Here is a 19,113-nt window from a genome sequence, read left to right on the forward strand (position 1 = left end):
CATTTTTCTATGTAATTAGATTTTTGTTGGCAGTTCTAACTGCAGTAAACTCGTTTTTAGGCCAGAATTAAACTATTTACAACATTTGAAGAAAATCGTCGGAACCGTTTTCGAGATCTTTGTGCAAGCAAGCATACATACATACATACATACATACATACATACAAGCAAACATTGCTCGTATTAGAGTATAGGATAAGAGGGAAGGATCACAAGGAGTAAGATAAAATATTAAATACCCCCGTCACAGCAAACCTGCAGACTAAGCGAATTTTCATTTGCCCGATTTTCAATTAAATCTAAAATAGCATTGAGTTTAATGAATACTTAGGTTTGCTGCTACAAGGAGGCTAATAAAGTGTGTTTATAGTAAAATATTAATAGCCTAGTATAAAACAAATAAATTTGATAAGTTTGGTCAAAATATATTTATTAACAAACAAACAAAATCATTTTACACTATTCTACATAAGAATAACATGGGAATTTTAAAATTACAATTTTAGTATTTTTATCCGTAACTAATAACCATACAAAAAGACGTTAATATACCAAATTATTTGTTTTTAAGCTATTTAAAATTTTCTAGAGAAAAATTGAGAAACTTTGTGTTTTGAGGGTAAAGTAAATAAGAAACCCTAATTTTTACCCGTTAAACCTCGTTCCTATTGTTCAGGACAAAAATGCTTGTACCGACAATGCTGCTCTGATGTCTTAGTGTTGTCCTGGTCGTCATAACCACGAAAGATAACCGTACTTGTATTGATTGAAAAATAAGTTTGAGGAACTTAAGATACAAGTTGCAAACGTCAGTAATCAGTATGTATGAAAGGTGTTTTTGAACCACATTGTTCGTGCTTTAAGATTGTTGTTGCCTGTTCTGCAATATGCAAGGTTTTAGGTTTGTAAAGGAGAATCCTGCTTGAACACCAACTCGGACAAAATCAGTAAAGATGGACAAGTTGCTAAGAATAATAAAATTGTTAATGAGTCGTCTGAGAATAATTATTGTGATGATGAAATTGTAAAGAGAGATACTATGGAAATTGTAGAAAAATAGCTTTAGTTTAAGTACTTCATTTTAATATGTAATGTAAGGTTTTATACAAATTCAATTATTTTAATTTTTAATAAATGTAAAAAAAATTAAATAACTACCTAAGAAAAATATATATCAATTTGAAATTGCTCTTAACTTAATAGATTTGCATAAAAAACACGTTGAAAGATTATTCACACCACCTTAAAAGTTGAAATTTTTGCTTAGTAACCTTTGTTATTATGTTATAGTGTAAAACTTAATCCATCCCCTTTTAGCGAACATCCCATATAGGAGATAAGCAATTTTCGAAGGTCTTATGGTAAAAAATAGACCCGAAACCGATTTACGTTTTCATTTCGATGCCCCCAGAAGCCCAAAGCACCATCCACTCAAAATATTTTATATATGTCCATGTTATATACGTGCCCGTAAACATGATAACTCAAGTAATTTTGGTTCAATTTTAACGAAACCGGCATAATCGGTCAATGGAACAGTGTTATATGTGTAAAAATTTGTAATCTTTGACCCCCAAAAGACAAAGTTTCCCAATTTTTCTCTAGAGCATTTTAAAGAGCTTATAGAAAACAAATAATTTAGTATATTAACGTGTTTTGTAAGTGTATTAGTTACGAATAAAATTCAAAAATTGTAAATTTAAAATTCCATGTTATTCTTAAGGAGAATAGTGTAAAATGATTTTGTTTGTTCGTTTATAGATATGTCTTAATAAAACTTGTCAAATTTATTTGTTTTATACTAGGCTATTGATATTTTACTATAAACACACTTTATTAGCCTCCTTGTAGCAGCAAACCTAAGTATTCATTAAACTCAATGCTATTTTAGATTTAATTGAAAATCGGGCAAATGAAAATTCGCTTAGTCTGCAGGTTTGCTGTGACGGGGGTATTTAATATTTTATCTTACTCCTTGTGATCCTTCCCTCTTATATAATAAAGAATTACAGTTATTTTCAATAATCCCCTTTTATATAGAACATGGAGGTAACTAATTTTATCACTTTATGAATAAATATTTAAATATCGTAAAAAGTAATAATATTTCGAAACACCCTGTATGGAGTGGTTTAATACTCTTAAAACTAGTCCCAATCGATTTAAAATAACTAAAACCATCGAAAACCACACCTCACTTGACCTTAAACGTAAAAACAAAATTATTCTTGAAAAAGGGCCCTTCGGAACAAAAAGGGCCCCAAAAAGGGCCTTAGGACACCCAAAATTTTGGGGACTCATCGGATCTTCATTTCTCATATTATTAGTAACTCACAGGTGAAATTTCATGAATGTACAAATTTTGTCGTTTATATGGAGTGTTTTTGTATTATTTTACCTGTACTAATATGTCATAAACCCAATATAATTTTTCTTTCAACTTACATTAAATTAACAAGCGAAATTGCGTGACCCGTAAAATAAAATCCAGAAGGAAATTTGCAAATATTTTTTACCTAAACATTGTGCTCAGTATTGTTTAGCTGTTGGCCAAATTTCATATCAATTGGTCAAGCCATTACATTCTGATGCTCTTACAAAGAAGTTACAAAGTGAGGGAAAGTGAGCTTCGCTCAATAAATTAATTTTAAGGAAAGTTAAAACAGATAATGAAGAGGATATTGGAAAAATATGAAAAAATAAACTTTTGAAATTTACCTTCAGTATCCAATAGTCAATGGTTTTACCTAATTCCTAGAGTGGAAATTTGCTAAGAAGTTTCATTTCCCTTTATTGCAACATGCTAATGTTTTTGAAACCCTATAGCCACAAAAACATCTATTAGTGGTTTTTGTTGCAACCACTAACATACATGATATCAGAGTAATTAACTTATTTAATAAGGATCCACGGTTTTTTTATTCAGATTTTATTCAAAACCCTGAAATCTAGTGAGATGATCATGATAGATTATTTGAAGAAATTACCATAGGGCTGTGTCTTAGCCACTGAATATCAGGTTGTATTGTGGAGGTTTTGATGGTTTCCGGCATCTGTTGGAAGACCTTGGCGCAGATCCAGTAAATAAACAAATCTGAGGCAGTTCTAATTAAATAGTTGACTAGTGCTTGCCAACAGTTTACCACCAAACCTTCTTCTGCAGCTAAATATTAGTCTGATCTGGCCTAAAATCAAAAGTGCTTACCCCCTCTATCTTTTCTCATCCTAAATGTCATTTTACTTCAATAACAGAATTGTGACAGTAAATTAGATTTTTTTAAAGCATACAGATAAATACACCCTGTCTGAGTTACTGATAAACTTATAGGTTGATACTTTCCTTTCATTTGTTTAGCATCAAGTTGCACTATGATCAAAATACCCATAAATATTGTTTCTTATCCAAGAAAAAAAAATTGTTTAGTAGTTAAAAAAACCATATTCTTACTTCTACCTAAAACCTGGAAAATCTTGATGTTTAGAAGGATTGTTCTCCTCCTCTATAAAGGTTACAGTATTTAGAGCAGGCTTCTTTTTATAGGGAATAATAGTTTGTGAGAGTGTTTGTCTTTTTATAATAGATGCACCTTTAGGATTGTCTTTTTCCCAATTCATTAGTTGATCAATATTGTGGATTTTAGGGAGAACAATTTTGGACAGCCACCTTTTGGTTCCGTAAGGCTTTGTTGTATTTTCTTTAGAATATTGCTGCGATAGGAAATGACTGTGATTTGTATCATTTCTTCACGGTCGCCTTTCTTATGTTAGGATGCACAGGTTTGTTGGTTGTGTTATTGAGCAAAACTGAGTGACATATTGTTTTTTCAGCTTAACAACATTCATGATAATATGTAATTTTTTAGCACCAAGAAATGTTTTATTTTTTAAGTAACAGAATTTGCTTAAAATTTTGATGTTACTGTTGCAACCAAACTTCGTAATATATTTTCAAGTTTTACAGTACAGCTTACAATCATGAAAAACACATTTTCTTTGTTTCGATTTTGTTTTTACTCTTTTTCACCCAAACTCTTAAAAACCAACTATTTCAAAATAAAATACCAACGGGAATCACCCATATAAATAATATTGTATAGCATATCACATATAACTTTAACTTAATTGTTTGGCTTGAAGCGATTTCATTTTACTCCGAATTAATGAGTTAAATTAAGTTTTTAATAAATAAAGTAAAAGAATGTATGAATTTATCTTCGGAATTGTTTGCTTTTTCAAAAATTGAAAGTATTAAGACACACAAATGAACAACTCTTTGCACAAGATTGACATTCCCTGAAGAAGGGTTTGTTACTTCTGGTTGCAAATTTATTTGGATTATCAATCCATAATTTTAACCTTTCTTGCAAGGGGAGAGCAAGTGAGTAGAGGTAATTGATGTTAACGTTTTAATGATTAATTTTTTTAGAGTTTGATTTGGTGTTGTTTCACTGTTTTGAAGTTTTTATGATGTGATTCGGGTTTAAATAATACCTTAACTATCATTGACTTTGTACTGTAGTGTTAAAAATAAGGCTTAACGTAGAACTTATTGTAGAAAATAAATCAAAATAAGAGTAGGTGTATCATGGTCAGTCCCTAAAAAATCTGTTGAAGACTTAAAATATTATTTCAAAACTAAATACCTTCCAAATTTGTAATGAAAAAAGATCTATTTTGGTCAAGCTTTTTTAAAAAACCCAATACATTTTGATGTTTTACTAACAGGAACAAAACTTTGACCAATCCCTGCCTGAAAAATATACAAATAAAACTAGAAAATATCATGCCTGGTTACTTATTTTCTGAAAGTCATAGAATATTGTTATCTGTTAAACCTTTATCCACTAAACTAACCTATGTGGATGCATAATTTATTGTTAGTTCCTATAATAATGAACTCTTGAATATACTTTTAATTAATTTCTGATCAAGAGTTTTGCTCTAAGATGGGTGGATAAGAATCAATAATCTCAAAATCTTTTAGTCTTTATAGTAATCCTTACTATATCCAAAGAAACCATAACATGAGTACAGCAACTAGGATACACTAATCAAACAATACATCTGTCTAAACCGAAAAATTGTGACCAATTTATGTCCAGTTATTATTACTTTTTGGAATCGGATATTACTTTTATTAGGTCTATTTATTTATCCAAGTATACAATTTTAATTTTCTCTGTTTGGCTGACTAATATTACCCTTCTTTGTCAGAATAGTGTGAGGGAGTTTTCTTAATTAAATCTCACCGCAAGCCAAAATCCTTCACTATTTGACACAAAACTTCAATCTCAACCTGTGCCGGACACTAACAGGTCTGCTCATGTTACAGTGTACCGCCCGGTTATGTGTACCAGTCACCTTACCTGAGCGCCGCAGCCGCTGCGACCCCCGGGGTTGTGTCTCTACCCCCGGCCCAACTGTCACACGCAGCACTCGCCGCAGCCGCAGCATCGCAGTTCTATGAGTACCAGAACGCAGCAGCCGCCGCCGCAGCCGCAGCTGCAGTGTCTTCCTACCCCAGCCAGGCATACACTAACGGCTTTGAGACTTACCCTTACACTACGGCTGCCGGTATGTGAAACAAGTCTCAGTTCTTTAGAGGGCTTTGGAATAGTCCTGCCTAATGAAATAGCTTATCTTAGTAGCTGTCATCTTATGGAACATACATCCTTCTGAAATCTTAGTCTTCACCCTGTAGTGATTGCGTAATATGAGTGTAATGTAATTATCATAAGCTAAACCTTAGCATAAAGTAGTTTTTTTACCAGAAGCGTAATATCTGTAACCATTCTCCCCTCCCACCTTAAAAATCTCCTTTCATGTTTTGTTTTTAGAACTGTTTAGAAGACTGAACATAGCAATAATTAATTAATTTGTTTTAGAGATGTATAGCTTCAGTAGCAATAAGATATTTTGTTAAAACCTTTTGGTATGGAAGCATAGATAAAGTTCTAAACATAAAGGAAATTTTGAGCCTTCGAGGATGTCATGAACTCCTTTAACTCCTGTTCTCAACACTAGGAGTGGGCTGCATGTGTAAAAGTTCCAGATTAGCTAAGTATTTATTTTTCTCAGTTCGATTAAAGTATGAAGTAACATGGCTTTTGTTGACTCAATAAGAGTGCACTCTCTGATTATGTAGTTTAAAATGTAGTTTTTTTTTGTTTTTTGCAGCAGCTATATTATAACTGTTCTAGTCGATCATAAAAACAAATAGTTTAGAGTAATACATTCTTCTTAGCATGGTGATTGCACCATGCTAGTCTAATGTATGCTGTTTAAGCTTTTCAGTGTGATTTTTGTCCTGATATCGTTATTTCTTATGTATGAAAAGCCAAAGTCAAGACTAAACACTGAGTAATTCTTCATGAGCACCCTCTCTGCTCTGCTTGATGGGATCCTTTCATGTCTATAATTGAAACGAACACCTCTGTGGAGAGTTCTCTGGCCTCCAGGCTAGTGAGGGAAAGTGTACTTTGTGGGCTTCCCCCACTCACATTCCATCCCCATCTGCTAATAGCTGCCATTCCTCTAAAACCACCACTTATGTTACACATGTTCACCTATTTAACTGTATCAACCTGTTTCAAATAATTTTGATGTTCTTATAACGAGGAAAAAATAATTTTCATCATTCTGTTTACAACCATTGGCCTTCTGTAATGGAAATAATTTCCAATCAGCAGAGAGCTTTTCTAAAATTGTTGATTTCAAATCTATAAAATCATATTATTTTCCAGCCTCAACAAAGTTTTTCTTGTCCCATACAATCAAAGTTTTCTTTTGCTCCACAGAAGCACTAATTTAGAGCTATTCATTATATTAACCGATTTTGATTCTTTGCAGTGTGAAGAAAAGAATCATTCACTACTTGTCACTAAAGTCCCGTTTCGGGGCTCAGTAATATTGTTTCTCTACCTCGCTCATGAACAAAATTTGCCCTGAAATAGATCACTTTGAGACAAGAAAGGAAATATACTCCTCCATCATGGCAAGAACGACGTTAAGTGTTATTCATGAGATTAAGCTAGATGAGGCCCACCCCAATGTAACAACTGTGTTAAGTTAAGACTTTTTCTCACGCTCCCTGTATCCGTGGCAACTGGAGAACGGAATTTAGTAAATTGAAACTGATCAAAAAACTACCTAAGAAGTACAACGGGCCAAGAGATGCTGACAAATAGTGTCATCTTAATATAAAATAAAAGAGCTAGACACATAAACTTTGACGAGATCATCAATATATTTGCCACAAAGAAAGCCAGAAAAATAAAGTTTTAAGGTTTTAAATAAATGTTCATCAGTTCCTCATAAAATTTTTTGTTATTTCAAATCCTATCTAAACCTAAAATAATAGCTTAGCCTAAATAATAACCTGTCTAAAATAATAGCTTACGCAGGTATTTGGTATTTTGGTTAGGAGGGGGGGGGGAATCAATCCTTGCCCCCCCCCCCCAAACAAATCTCCTGATTCCAGCCTTGTTCAAGGATCTTGACAATGTAGAGTTTGACAATGTGTTAACAAAGGTCTATGTCTGCATAACAGTGTCAGGGCCCTGATCTAACCAATGTGTTTGTGCAGGGGCTGCCAGCTATGTGACTCCGTATGCCTATGCCACTCTGCAGCAGTCCGCAGCTTTGCCCACCGCAGCCACTGCAGCCAGTGCCTTTACCGGACTGTCACCCTACACCGCAGCCGCAGCACAAGCAGCCACTCTGCAGGAGGCAAGGCTACAATGATCCCCTCCCTCGTCTTAGCCCTCACATTGTTATCCGGCCTCGGGCCGAACATTGTTATCTTGTTGGCAATATCGGTTGTGATCGTGTGGTCAAACATAATTGTGCAAACGTAATTGTGCGGCATCTAGCAGTAATTTAGTGTTAATTTATCGTTAATCGTAATGGACTAGTTACTTTCATAGGGTAGTTTAATTTCCTTACACAGATTCTCTGAGAAATCACTTTGAACGGGGGAACGTTCGAATTCCGAAGCTTTATTAAAATTAAAAGTTATCGGATGTTTTTTCGTTAGGCCTTCATATTTATTTATTAATATATTCTTCTGTTACGATGTTTAGATTTTTTATTTGTTGTAGACATTTGATGTACATTTTACAATCTTAATTATTTATTAGCTCGACAAAAATATTTAATTAATTCATTAGTTCTTATACTTCGTACGACAGCTTAAATTTTTCTCTTTGATGTATCTTATTAGTGATGCAACTATGATATTTGTAAATATTTAATAATACATTATAATTAACAATGTTTGTATCACCGTGTACTAGACTCAAACTTTCTTAGTTTACCATTTTAAGAATCTCATTTTCAATTACAATCGCAATTTCACATTTTAAAATGAGGCGACTTGAATTTTGCTTTTGAACCACATAGGTACCCTAACTTATTTCTTTTACCTAGCTATACAATTGTACTATGTTTATGGGGATATTAACACATGCCCCACACATTATCTTAAGTAACTTGTAAATTAGATAGTAAATCTGTTATCTAAACTGCTTTGCCCCAGTGCTATATGGGAAAGTTATTTAAAAAATAAAAATAATAAGATAGTTTTCTGGATAACATTTTATGTAATTTTTACAAACTAAACCTGGACTAACATCACACTGCAGAAAATGTCTGTAGTGAAACTACAACTAAATGTACAAATACATTGACCAAAGAATATCCAACTGCAAGACTTGATAGTCTATGTCAATTAACAAATCATACCAAATAATAATTCAGTCAACAAACTTTGTAGTCAGAGGTTTTAATGTTAAGTTTAGAGCACTGCTTGATATGTTAAATGTTTTTAGATGTTGCCTTGGTAGTCAATTTAAAAATATTCTTACTACTTAAATATTGAAGGTGTACATGTACTACCGTACTTATGCTAGAAAAGAATATTCACAAACTATTATCAAAATTGGCCAGTAAAAAATCAGCTCTGTGTTTTCATATTTGAAATTATTTCATACATCACTTAATATTTAAGCGTGACCAAAGCATAACAAAAATGCAAACTAATTATGGAAAAACATGATATGCAACATAACTATTTTCAAGTACTGTATTTCGAGTACAGCTCTGATCTCATCATGTTGACATATCAGCAAACCAACCACTAACCTGTTAATTTTAGTTCCGTTTAGTCAAGTTGACTGATCATATTTTTCAAGCACTGCTACAGCATCCATTTCGTGTGCCATCGTTAGTATTTTGAGGCTTCGAAATGCGATCGCCATACCTCATACCATTAAAAGGGGTTTAGATGACGTGTAAAATTTGTTCATATATTTAAAAACACGTTACTTAGCAATAGAATATATTAGTAATCGTAAGTGTTAGCAATAATTATTAAGTACATTAATGAAATGTAATATTTTTAATATCTAGTCCATATCCTCCTGACTGACGGTGATTGAGCAGGACAGGGTATATTACCCAATGTTATATTGGAAATCTGTTACCCGAATACATTAGGGAAGCTATTTCCAGTATTTTTATAATATTTAGTAATTTAGATAATGTAGTTTATTCCATAAGTAATTATCATTTATGTTCTAATAGAGATGTGCAATAAATACACCGATTTAATTGGGACGCTCGTACGACTGCGTCAATCTTGTAAATGTAACTCCTCCCTTAAATTATGCAAAATCATTTCTCATTCACTTTTTGTTTGGTGCAATATTATAAATTTGGTGTTTAGTGTTAGTTGATTTTTTTACAGTTTTGTATTTTCGTATTCGTATCTTGCATATCTCTATAGTGTAATATTGCTCAGTTGTTTATTAAATAGGAAGAGCAAATATGATTTGCCCCTGTGATTCCTGTTGTTAGAACAGTAAAGTACTTATTAACTCATTACCGTCCTATCTGGCCTTACCAGAGTGTCAAACGTACAAGTTATAACAGACTCAGTGCCTTGAGTACAGTCTCATCATCACTAACACATCTCTGATCCGTATATAACACTCATGTCATTTTATCAATTCACAATTTAATATATAACTATTATAAATAGGAAAAATTGTAGCTATAAAATAAAATGTTACTTATAAATTTCAGCGTGTTATTTATCCAATCTATAAAATTAATTTATACTTATAATTGTGATTCTTTTGGTGGAAGAGGTATTATAATGTGGTGAAATCGTTGTTCCTTGCATAGTATTATCTTATGTTCAGGAATTTTATTAATTCTAAGAACATAAGAGTTTGGATAGGATGTTTCAAAAATATAATTTTGAAAGTTGGCTTTTCTGTATTATAGGCCCTATTGATTGGCATATTAACATTTATAAAGTTTAAAAAGAAATAAAAGGCAGTCCTGAAATAACCATCATCAACCCTAAGGCTACTGACATACTTGGCGACTTACTCTCTACAACTTTTTATCCGTAACTAGGTTGCAAAAATGTCACTTTTGGTCCAAGAATGCAGTTGTCTGAATTGCTCGGATGCTCCAATGAGTGAGGAGGGCCTGTTGCTATAGTTATCGCAATGTGTTTTAAAAGGAAGAGATAACGCAGATTTGGAATGCATCCCCTGAATGCAGTTTGTTTGAACATGGTCAGTTTCACTTCACAATAATGCTTAGAGATGGCAGAAACCATTTTACTCTTATTTTTAAATGAGATTAACAATTTTTGATGAGCTCCTGACCTTACACATTTACAGCAGTCACTTATTGATTGTGAAAAAAAAAATACAAGGTTTAGGATTCCCATTGCAACAGAAAATACTAATCCTTCAGGCTGATATCATATCATCGCTATTGCCATCGCGCCCGAAAAAGTCCATATCATACGTGACGGCAAATGCGTCGCGTTGATCCCTTCCCACCAACACTGTGTGTCTGTTATACGTAGCGTCTTCCGGGCGCAATTACAGTCACAGCACTTATTTTATTTCCAAGATGGACACCATCAATAGGTTGTTTAATCTTAATGCACATTATCAAAGAATATTATCGGAAGAATACAAGACGATAGAGTACCCATCCTGTTCTTGACGTTTGTTGAAAGGATAGTTTTATCTTATGTTCAGACAGGAAGTATGAAGAGATATTCTTTCGTTACTTTTGAAAGTCAGTTGATTATTTTCACAAACTCCTTAGTGCTGTGTGTGAGAAAATAAGAAAGACAGACAAAGTGTTGATGATCACTCAAAAAAGGTCAAAAAGGTCTTAGAGTTGATCTGCCAGTAGTCGGGTGGCAAATGTATCCCCCTGACGCTAGCGCTCTGTAAGACAGGGTCCCCCTGTCACCAACACCGTGTTGCTGACGGGACCATACACATTGGCAGCGCTCAGTGTACGGCTGACACGGACTTGCCGACGGCATTAGCCTCCGTATGATTTAGGTCTTAGGGCAGTGGTACCCAACTCGGTTAAGGAGTCCGTGGACCACTTTGTATTTATTTTTGCACATGAACATAGTCTATTTAAAACCCCTAAAAAGGGAATAGTTAACCTATTTACTGTACAGTAAAACCTCGATTATTTGACAGTCCTTTTAAGTAACTCGACAGTCAACAGCTGTCAGGGAAAACATATAGCTGGCTTTGTCTTACCATAGACAAAAAGAATGAAATATAGACTGTCAGCCGTGCTGTGGTTACCATGGTTACCATAAGTTCCGGCGCACACCGCTGTAGTTTACGTAGCGCGTACACTGTAACTACCGTGGCGATCCCAGTGGTGTGCGCCAGAACCAATGGTAACCGCAGCACAGCTGACGGTTTATATATTTAATTCTTTTTGTCTATGGTCTTACTATTGTGTTTGACTTTTCAAGTTTTAATTGTTGAATATTTTGAATATTCAACTTTTTTATTTATTTGTAAAAATTTGTCTATTATGTATTCATTTATTTAAACTCATTAAACATTTTTATTTTCTTGATAGTTTGATAACCCACAAACTCGACAACCTCTGGGTCCACAAATAGTGTATACAAATTACTGATCTTATTAATTTCAATGGGAATAAAGTATGGATACAGCAGATATATACAAGACTATATAAATGGAACAGTCTTCAGATTTCAGATTTCCCCCCACAATGTTAAGTAGAACCAAAAATTTTTTTCTAAAGTTGCATATACAATATTTGCTTAAAGAAATTATAAAGGCAATATCCAAGCAATTACTTTATTCTATTTAATTTTGAAGGTACCAGTAGTCGTAAAATAAACAAAGTGTAGTGGTGCATTAAGATATTTATTGCTTTGTCAAATTTTTATTATCTTAGAGAAGTAAAGTATAGAGGAATGGGACCTACATTATGGAATGACCATGCGATGTCAGCTCTGGTATGTTGCACTGGAAATATACTTGTGACGAACAAGGAAGAGCCCGAACGGAACGGAGAGAGCTGTTCACCCTGCACAGGGCACAGGGTATTCCTCCAGCGTTGTAAGGACATGAGGGCAAGGGGGGCGGTGTTGGACTTCCCTAGACAACACATTAGTGTACTATTGGATGTTTTCTCTGTACCAAATTTCAACCTGTCAGATATTGTAAGCCGATTGAATTCATCCCAGTTTAAGAAGGCGGTCTCAAATCTGTTACAAATCATACAGCCAAAAATGAGAATAGAGATATATCAAAATTTGGTCTAATGTTAAATTCTTTGTTATTCTTGGTAGTATCGACTGTAAGAAGTATAGGCTGATTTGTACTCCATTTACACTTCCCTGTATAGCAGTGTGCCCCACAACCTAAAGCATGTAGTGGAGAGGGTGCGTGGTGAGTGAGTATTATTATATATGTTACACTCAACCTCCGAATTCGGACAATGTCCGAAATTTCTACCCACTTCGCGATGTGGACGGCGTGTAATACCCACGTCGTGGAGTGAGCATTTTATTCGGACATTGGCCGAAGTGAAATGCCCAGACCGCGTTGTGGGTAAATTGATTTACTCAAATGCCGAAGTCATAACGTTCTTCGGCGATTGAGCAAATCCAAAATACCCACAACGTGATGTGAGCAAGAGGGATTGCCCACGTCGGGTTGTGGGTATTTCTAGTTTGTGCAAACGCCGAATTTAAGTTTAGACATGTCACCCCCACCATTTCCACTATCTGCGATTAGGATGGACGGACCTGTACCTGTATTGTGTTTTCTTTACTGTTGCTATCCTGTAGTGATACGCACGTGATCAAGTTAATATAATTATGTTCAGTGATTACCTCTTGTGAGATGTTGTTTTGGTCTGTCGAACAAGTTAATCAAGACGTAAGGGATAGTCTTGTTGCTTGGATGGCCGACAACAACTCCTCTGGCTGGGCAAATGGCCTCCAGATCATACAAAATTCTCAGAACAACAGTTAACACAGTGTTATTAAGAGAAACCCATTCGGCGCAACTCAGAGAAATGGACTAATAGATTCTCCTTTGACATCAGAAGTCGTGAAGATAATAACAACCGAGGAAGAACTTGAATATGAGCTCTCTAAGCTAGAATGCAGTTTGACTGAAGTAGAGAACGAAAAGGGAACTCCTATGGATGACTACACCAGAAGTCTGACCAACGATTGTAAACAACAACAAACATGGAGAACAAGAATCTACGTCAATCGAAATACTTTCACAATGTGACAATGATTGCGACAAAGGAAGCAATGTGGCCTGAACATCCATAATGAAGACGTATATAGAGAGCAATGAGACTTATATTCTTTCCTAATCGGTAATTTGCTGTTTTCTTGTATTTTCTAAAATTATATTTATTCATTAAATAATTATAACCACAAACATAAATGTTATTTATTTTACCTAGTGATTGTGGATTTCATGTAGGTTTTTGGGTATACGGTAGTTTATAAACTACTAGTCGGCGTTTGCGCAAACTAGAAATACCCACTATCCGACGTGGGCAATCACTTTTGCTCACATCGCGTTGTGGGTATTTTGAATTTGCTCAATCGCCGAAGAAGGTTTTGACTTCGGCGTTTGAGTAAATCAGTTTACCCACAACGCGGTCTGGGCATTTCGTTTCGGCCAATGTCCGAAATAAAATGCTCACTCCGCGACGTGGGTATTTTGCATTATCCACATCGCGGAGTGGGTAGAAATTTCGGACATTGTCCGAATTCGGAGATTGAGTGTAACATATATATCAGGAATGTTTGCGTGAGCCCATCAACAGGTGTGCAAATACAGTAATTAAGATGATGGATCATGGGTGTAAAAAATCTTTAGTTTAATTTAGTTCAAAAAAATTACTGACTTAAAATAAAAGAGCACTCAAAAATATGCGTTAAATTAAAAACTCTGTGCTTGGTCATGTAATCCCAGAGGGGAGTTTATAATTTTGCCTCCGTTTTTGCAACTTTTGGCTCTTCGCCCAAGTTACAAAAATATAACTTTCTTGGGAAAAGATACTGCGGATAATCTCTCCACAGTACTATCCTGAAAATTATACCAATTCGTATATACCTAGGCAAAAATGTGGTTCGGATTCCACTATAAACTGTACGTCCCTTAGTTGCCGTTAGCTGTATGGGGCATTAATTAACAGCTGTGTCTAAGGAATAAGTCGGCCTTAGTCACTAATAAGACTACAAGATCGCGCCACTCATCCTTCACTAATCTCCATTCATACTTGGCTTAAAATACCTACTTTGTATGGTCGCCATTTCATTGAAAAGTATAAAGTACCGGTACCCTATACTATAATACTAATGTTTTCCATTTGTAGCAACTTCCCCCACAACTAAATGTTATAAAAAATGTGCATTTTATACTTTTATCTGAAATGTCGACCATATGAAGGTAGGTATTTTAAGCCAAGTAAAATGGAGATGAGTGTAGAATGAGTGACACGATCTTGTAGTCTTGTTACTGAAGGCCGACTAATTGTCTTGTGAAGTGGTACGCCTACAAAAAAGATAGGGAACTTTTGTGATAGCGGAGTTGACGTTTATACTCCCCAGAAAGGCATGTTATGTTATTGCAGTGTGACTGGTGGTCAAGGGGAACTTCAGGTACCAGTAGCCTTTCTATGTTATCACCAGCGCTGGACTTAAAAAATACTAATGACTAGATTAATATTTGATTTTAATGTAGAAATAGAAGAGATTCTTAGAACAATGACTTTGGGATATAAGAACTTGAGAGATTTGATCCACACAGATCGGCAATTTTTTTAATACTTAAGAAACATATAGTTGACTAAGCCACTTCCTCCAGAGTGCGCTGCAGTCTACAATTCTACATCCTTCCTTAGATTTTTCTTACTGTGATAGTTGATATGACATGAAAATTCATTTGGAGCTTATAATAGGTTGCAGTGGCGGCCCTAGAGATCCTGCCGGGGCCCAAGGCGAAGTTCAATAGCTCCCTTAATACCTTAAATATGGCTGCTGTGCAGGGCCCCAGGCACCACCTTGTTTGCCTATAGGTAGGACTACCTCTGATAGGTCACCCTTTCTGTTAGTGTTAGGCATGGCTAAAAAGTTAGAGTGGTCAACTGAAACTCGTAATTTATACCAGCGCATAGACTGTGAGTGGCTTCAACTTAACTTTAACTTGGGTGGGTTATACCTTAACATGTGAATGTAACGTCTTATTATAAACACAGTCACAGTTTTAACAATACTTCATTAAGAAAAAGAGGATAAACTATCCGGTGGGATATTGAAAGCCTCCAGTTTAAGCATGATCCTGGAAATTCCCATGGTTTCAGACCCAATCCGATTAATGAATCACAGTGTTGCCACAAATAGCATTTACTCTAGCACTTTCAAAAAAATTTTGTCATTTAATTATTCTAATTATGAGTATTTTTATTGGGAAAGGTGCTAAAAATCTCATTTTCACTGAAAAAAACTTGGAACAAGAAAACATTAGTCCAGGAATAAATGAACGACCTATAACTGAACTCTTATATCTTCTGCCAGAAGCTATTTTCATCTTAATTAGTGAATACATCCATGACACTAGCCACAGCTCAGTCTGCCACTGGCCAAACTATAAATCATTTTACCAACAAAAATACCTTTCTGTTTGAGGTTATGTAAAAGTGTATAACAAGCAAAAGTAACCTAATCAAGATTTAGCAGATGCAAGCCAAATCTTAGATAGAGCTGAATATGCTACATGTCAGTTTGTCTTAGGCCCGATTTCACCAAATTCTCGCTAACGATGGTTTAGTTAAACTTCGGTTAAAACTAACCGATGATTTAAACCACAGTTAAGGAAATCTGGTTTCACCAACGAAAACGCGTCAAAACTAACGCTGGTTTTATAAACGAGAGTTTAGAGTAAAATCCAGGTGGCTGTGGCAGTGAACTGTCATAATACCGGGCTGTTGCGGGAGCAAGTAAACATAACCTAGAAAATAAATCAGTGTTTATGAGGTAGTGAAAACAAAACTGAAGACAGCAAGCTTACAGGAATACAATAGATTCTGAGCAAAATAACAACAGAAAGCAAGAATAAATACCAAAACAATTAACATAAGTAAATAAAGGCAAAGCAATGCTGACCAAACATATTCGAGGAACAAATTGATTGAGTTTTGAAGTCGAGTCAAGACTCAAAATCCAACTATTTACAGGAATGTTCAATATTATGTTTGTTCACTAACCAGTTTGGTACATTTGAAGTAGTGAAAAAAAAACTGGAGTCAAAAGAATTACAAGAACAAGACACAATAAAGATAACACCAAAATAATTATTTGCTATAAAATACTAGCAGAATAATGACAACTTAGGTTTAGATTTTGCTTTAATTACGTCTGGCCGAACGCGAAACAATTGTTTGAACTTGGGCTTGGGTTAGGGTTACCCATAGCCGGGAGAAGGAAAAGGGAGCCTATTTTTTCTAACAATGAAATAATAAATTTGATTATGTTGCTAGAAGAGCCGGGACACTATTTTTAGCCGGGATAAAAGAGTGTCCCGGCTCTTGATCGCCAATCAGAGGAATCAATGCGGTCGCTGCTGATAACATACAGTATATACGCCTTAACTAAAAACCTTGTGGGATAACCTAAAGCAATGCACTATGTGGGATAGCCTAAATACAGTAGTGGTTTGTATTAATTTCCTAAAGAAAAAGGCTAAACGTTTTGATAGTTCATATCTATTAATAAAATCAATTTCACCTTTGTTATTAAAATCATTAACCCTTTCTCTTATCCACCTAGTTCGGTGAACAACATAGGCTACTCTTCATTGCCATCACTTACGGTACTTTCAAAAGCTAATTCGTACCGTATTCTCTTCTACCATTTCGCCTTTCCATATAAACTTTAAACTTAAAGCCAGCTGATATTTACTTAACGAAAGATTAAAGAAGTTAACCGGTCAAAATTGGGCAGTTAATTATCTAACGGCGGTTTAGTCTAAACTAGCTCTAACGGCGGGTGGTGAAATCCGATTTCGTCAGTTAAGAGTTAACTGCAGTTAGAGCATGGTTTAACGGCGGTTTAAGTGTTTGGTGAAATCGGGCCTTAGTTTATTTTTTTTCTTATTGAAACATTAATATTTTATCAAGCTGAACTGTTTAAATTTCAAGTTAGTAAACCAGTGAACTATTTTTAATCACAAAGAAGTATTTACCAAGATGCATTTCTATTCATCCAGCTATATATAATTGAGTCTATTTACTATATTATGTCCCTTCAGCGTGTTAGGCTGGCATTGTCAAGGGCTTCTAGCTCCAGTCATGCTAAACAGAGCGTTGTAATGGTGTATTGTTGCTTTATTGTTTAACATCTGATCAAAGGCCGATGAGATATATCTCTTCTCGGATAATAAATTTGTACAAGGTCTGTCTCCTTGTGCAATTCATTGCTACTACAAGAGTAGCTGCGTAAAATATTGTAGACTACTTTGAAGTTCTAACCAAAACAGTTTAACAAAGATGAAAAAAAATCCAGTGGAATCAAGAAGAAACAATCAAATGATAAACATTTTTTTGGTTTATTTGCGGTGGCGACAGAGTCAAATTGGGTGAAAAATTATACAAAATGATAAATATAAAGGGATTTGAAACCATAAATGTTGTAAAAAAATAATAGAAACGCTCCTTTGTGTATAGAGAGATCTTCCCTGAACAACATTGATTTTGTCAGATTGATCGTTCTCAAACTTGAATATCAGTTTATTGTATTTCTCGGGTGTACAAAATTATAAACTCTTTATTTAGTTACACACATTTAATAATTCTAAATCAAACAAAGTTGTCTAGTTTTAAAATGAGATCAAAATCATTCAAATGAACTTTCAGAATCCAAATTAACAATCAATGTTCATATAAAATAAATAATTGATTAATAAATACAGGAAAAATTAATTTCCAAAATAAATTACAATAAATTATTTCTTTACTAGTCCTACTACCAAAAATTAATCATAAGATGTGTTTCCAAACCTAATATCTATATCTGTCTCACTCCTTTTTGATTTATTATCGTTTAGGCTCGGGAAAACTAAATCTGATTCGGAAGGGTTAGAATCATCAGTGGAGAGAACTGGTGGTGTTTCTGTACTCTTACTGTCCAAATCAGAATCATTTTGGGAAGGCGACGAGTTTTCCAAATGTGTATTATCCGATTCATTGTTTATTTCCCAGTTTTGTCCGTAAGACGGTTCTTGCGAAGGTTCTAAGGGAAATTCAGGTTGAGTTTCATCATAGCTGTTTTCTAAAGGAGGACTCCAGGACGGAACTTCGTCTTCCACATGAAGCTTTCTGTTCCCTGTAAGTGCGTCGAGGGTTTCCTTCATCAAAATGGCTGGTCCTAACACCACTGTAGCAAGAGGTTTGCCGATCTTCTCCACAGAAGCTTTCGCCACTGTGTTGGCTTGCTGGTACAGGTATCTGGGGATGTCCTTGACAGCTTTAGATGCAGAATGTGCAAGTTCCTTGAAGGTGTGATGAAGATTCACTCGCTCTTCTACAGGATCTTGACGGTATTCTGGAAAATATATTTTACAAGTTACGCGTTAGTATTCTAGTGAACAAACATTAAATTATATACTGTTACAATTCTAGCGTTAACTTTGGATACTGAAGTAGACCTTCAATTCAAATGGGAAAAAGCTGTAGCCAGTTAACTATTTAAAGACCACATGAGCAAAACTG

General features: G+C 34.8%; 1 protein-coding gene across 2 annotated transcripts in view; it reads left to right on the forward strand.

Moving 5' to 3' along the window:
• Positions 1-10,077, forward strand: part of LOC128989726 (RNA-binding protein 24-B-like) — a 67,152-nt gene extending 57,075 nt beyond the window's left edge. For both annotated transcript variants that reach the window (XM_054411742.1, XM_054411743.1), the window contains exons 4-5: positions 5,333-5,574; positions 7,586-10,077. In XM_054411742.1, coding sequence (XP_054267717.1) covers positions 5,333-5,574; positions 7,586-7,743 — 400 coding nt within the window. In that variant the 3' untranslated portion in view covers positions 7,744-10,077. The remainder of the gene's footprint in view (positions 1-5,332; positions 5,575-7,585) is intronic.
• Positions 10,078-19,113: the final 9,036 nt, after the last annotated feature.

Source organism: Macrosteles quadrilineatus, unplaced genomic scaffold (genome assembly GCF_028750875.1).
Source record: "Macrosteles quadrilineatus isolate MER2022 unplaced genomic scaffold, UCM_ALF_1.0 Scaffold_3__2_contigs__length_128488019, whole genome shotgun sequence".
Classification (NCBI taxonomy): domain Eukaryota; kingdom Metazoa; phylum Arthropoda; class Insecta; order Hemiptera; family Cicadellidae; genus Macrosteles; species Macrosteles quadrilineatus.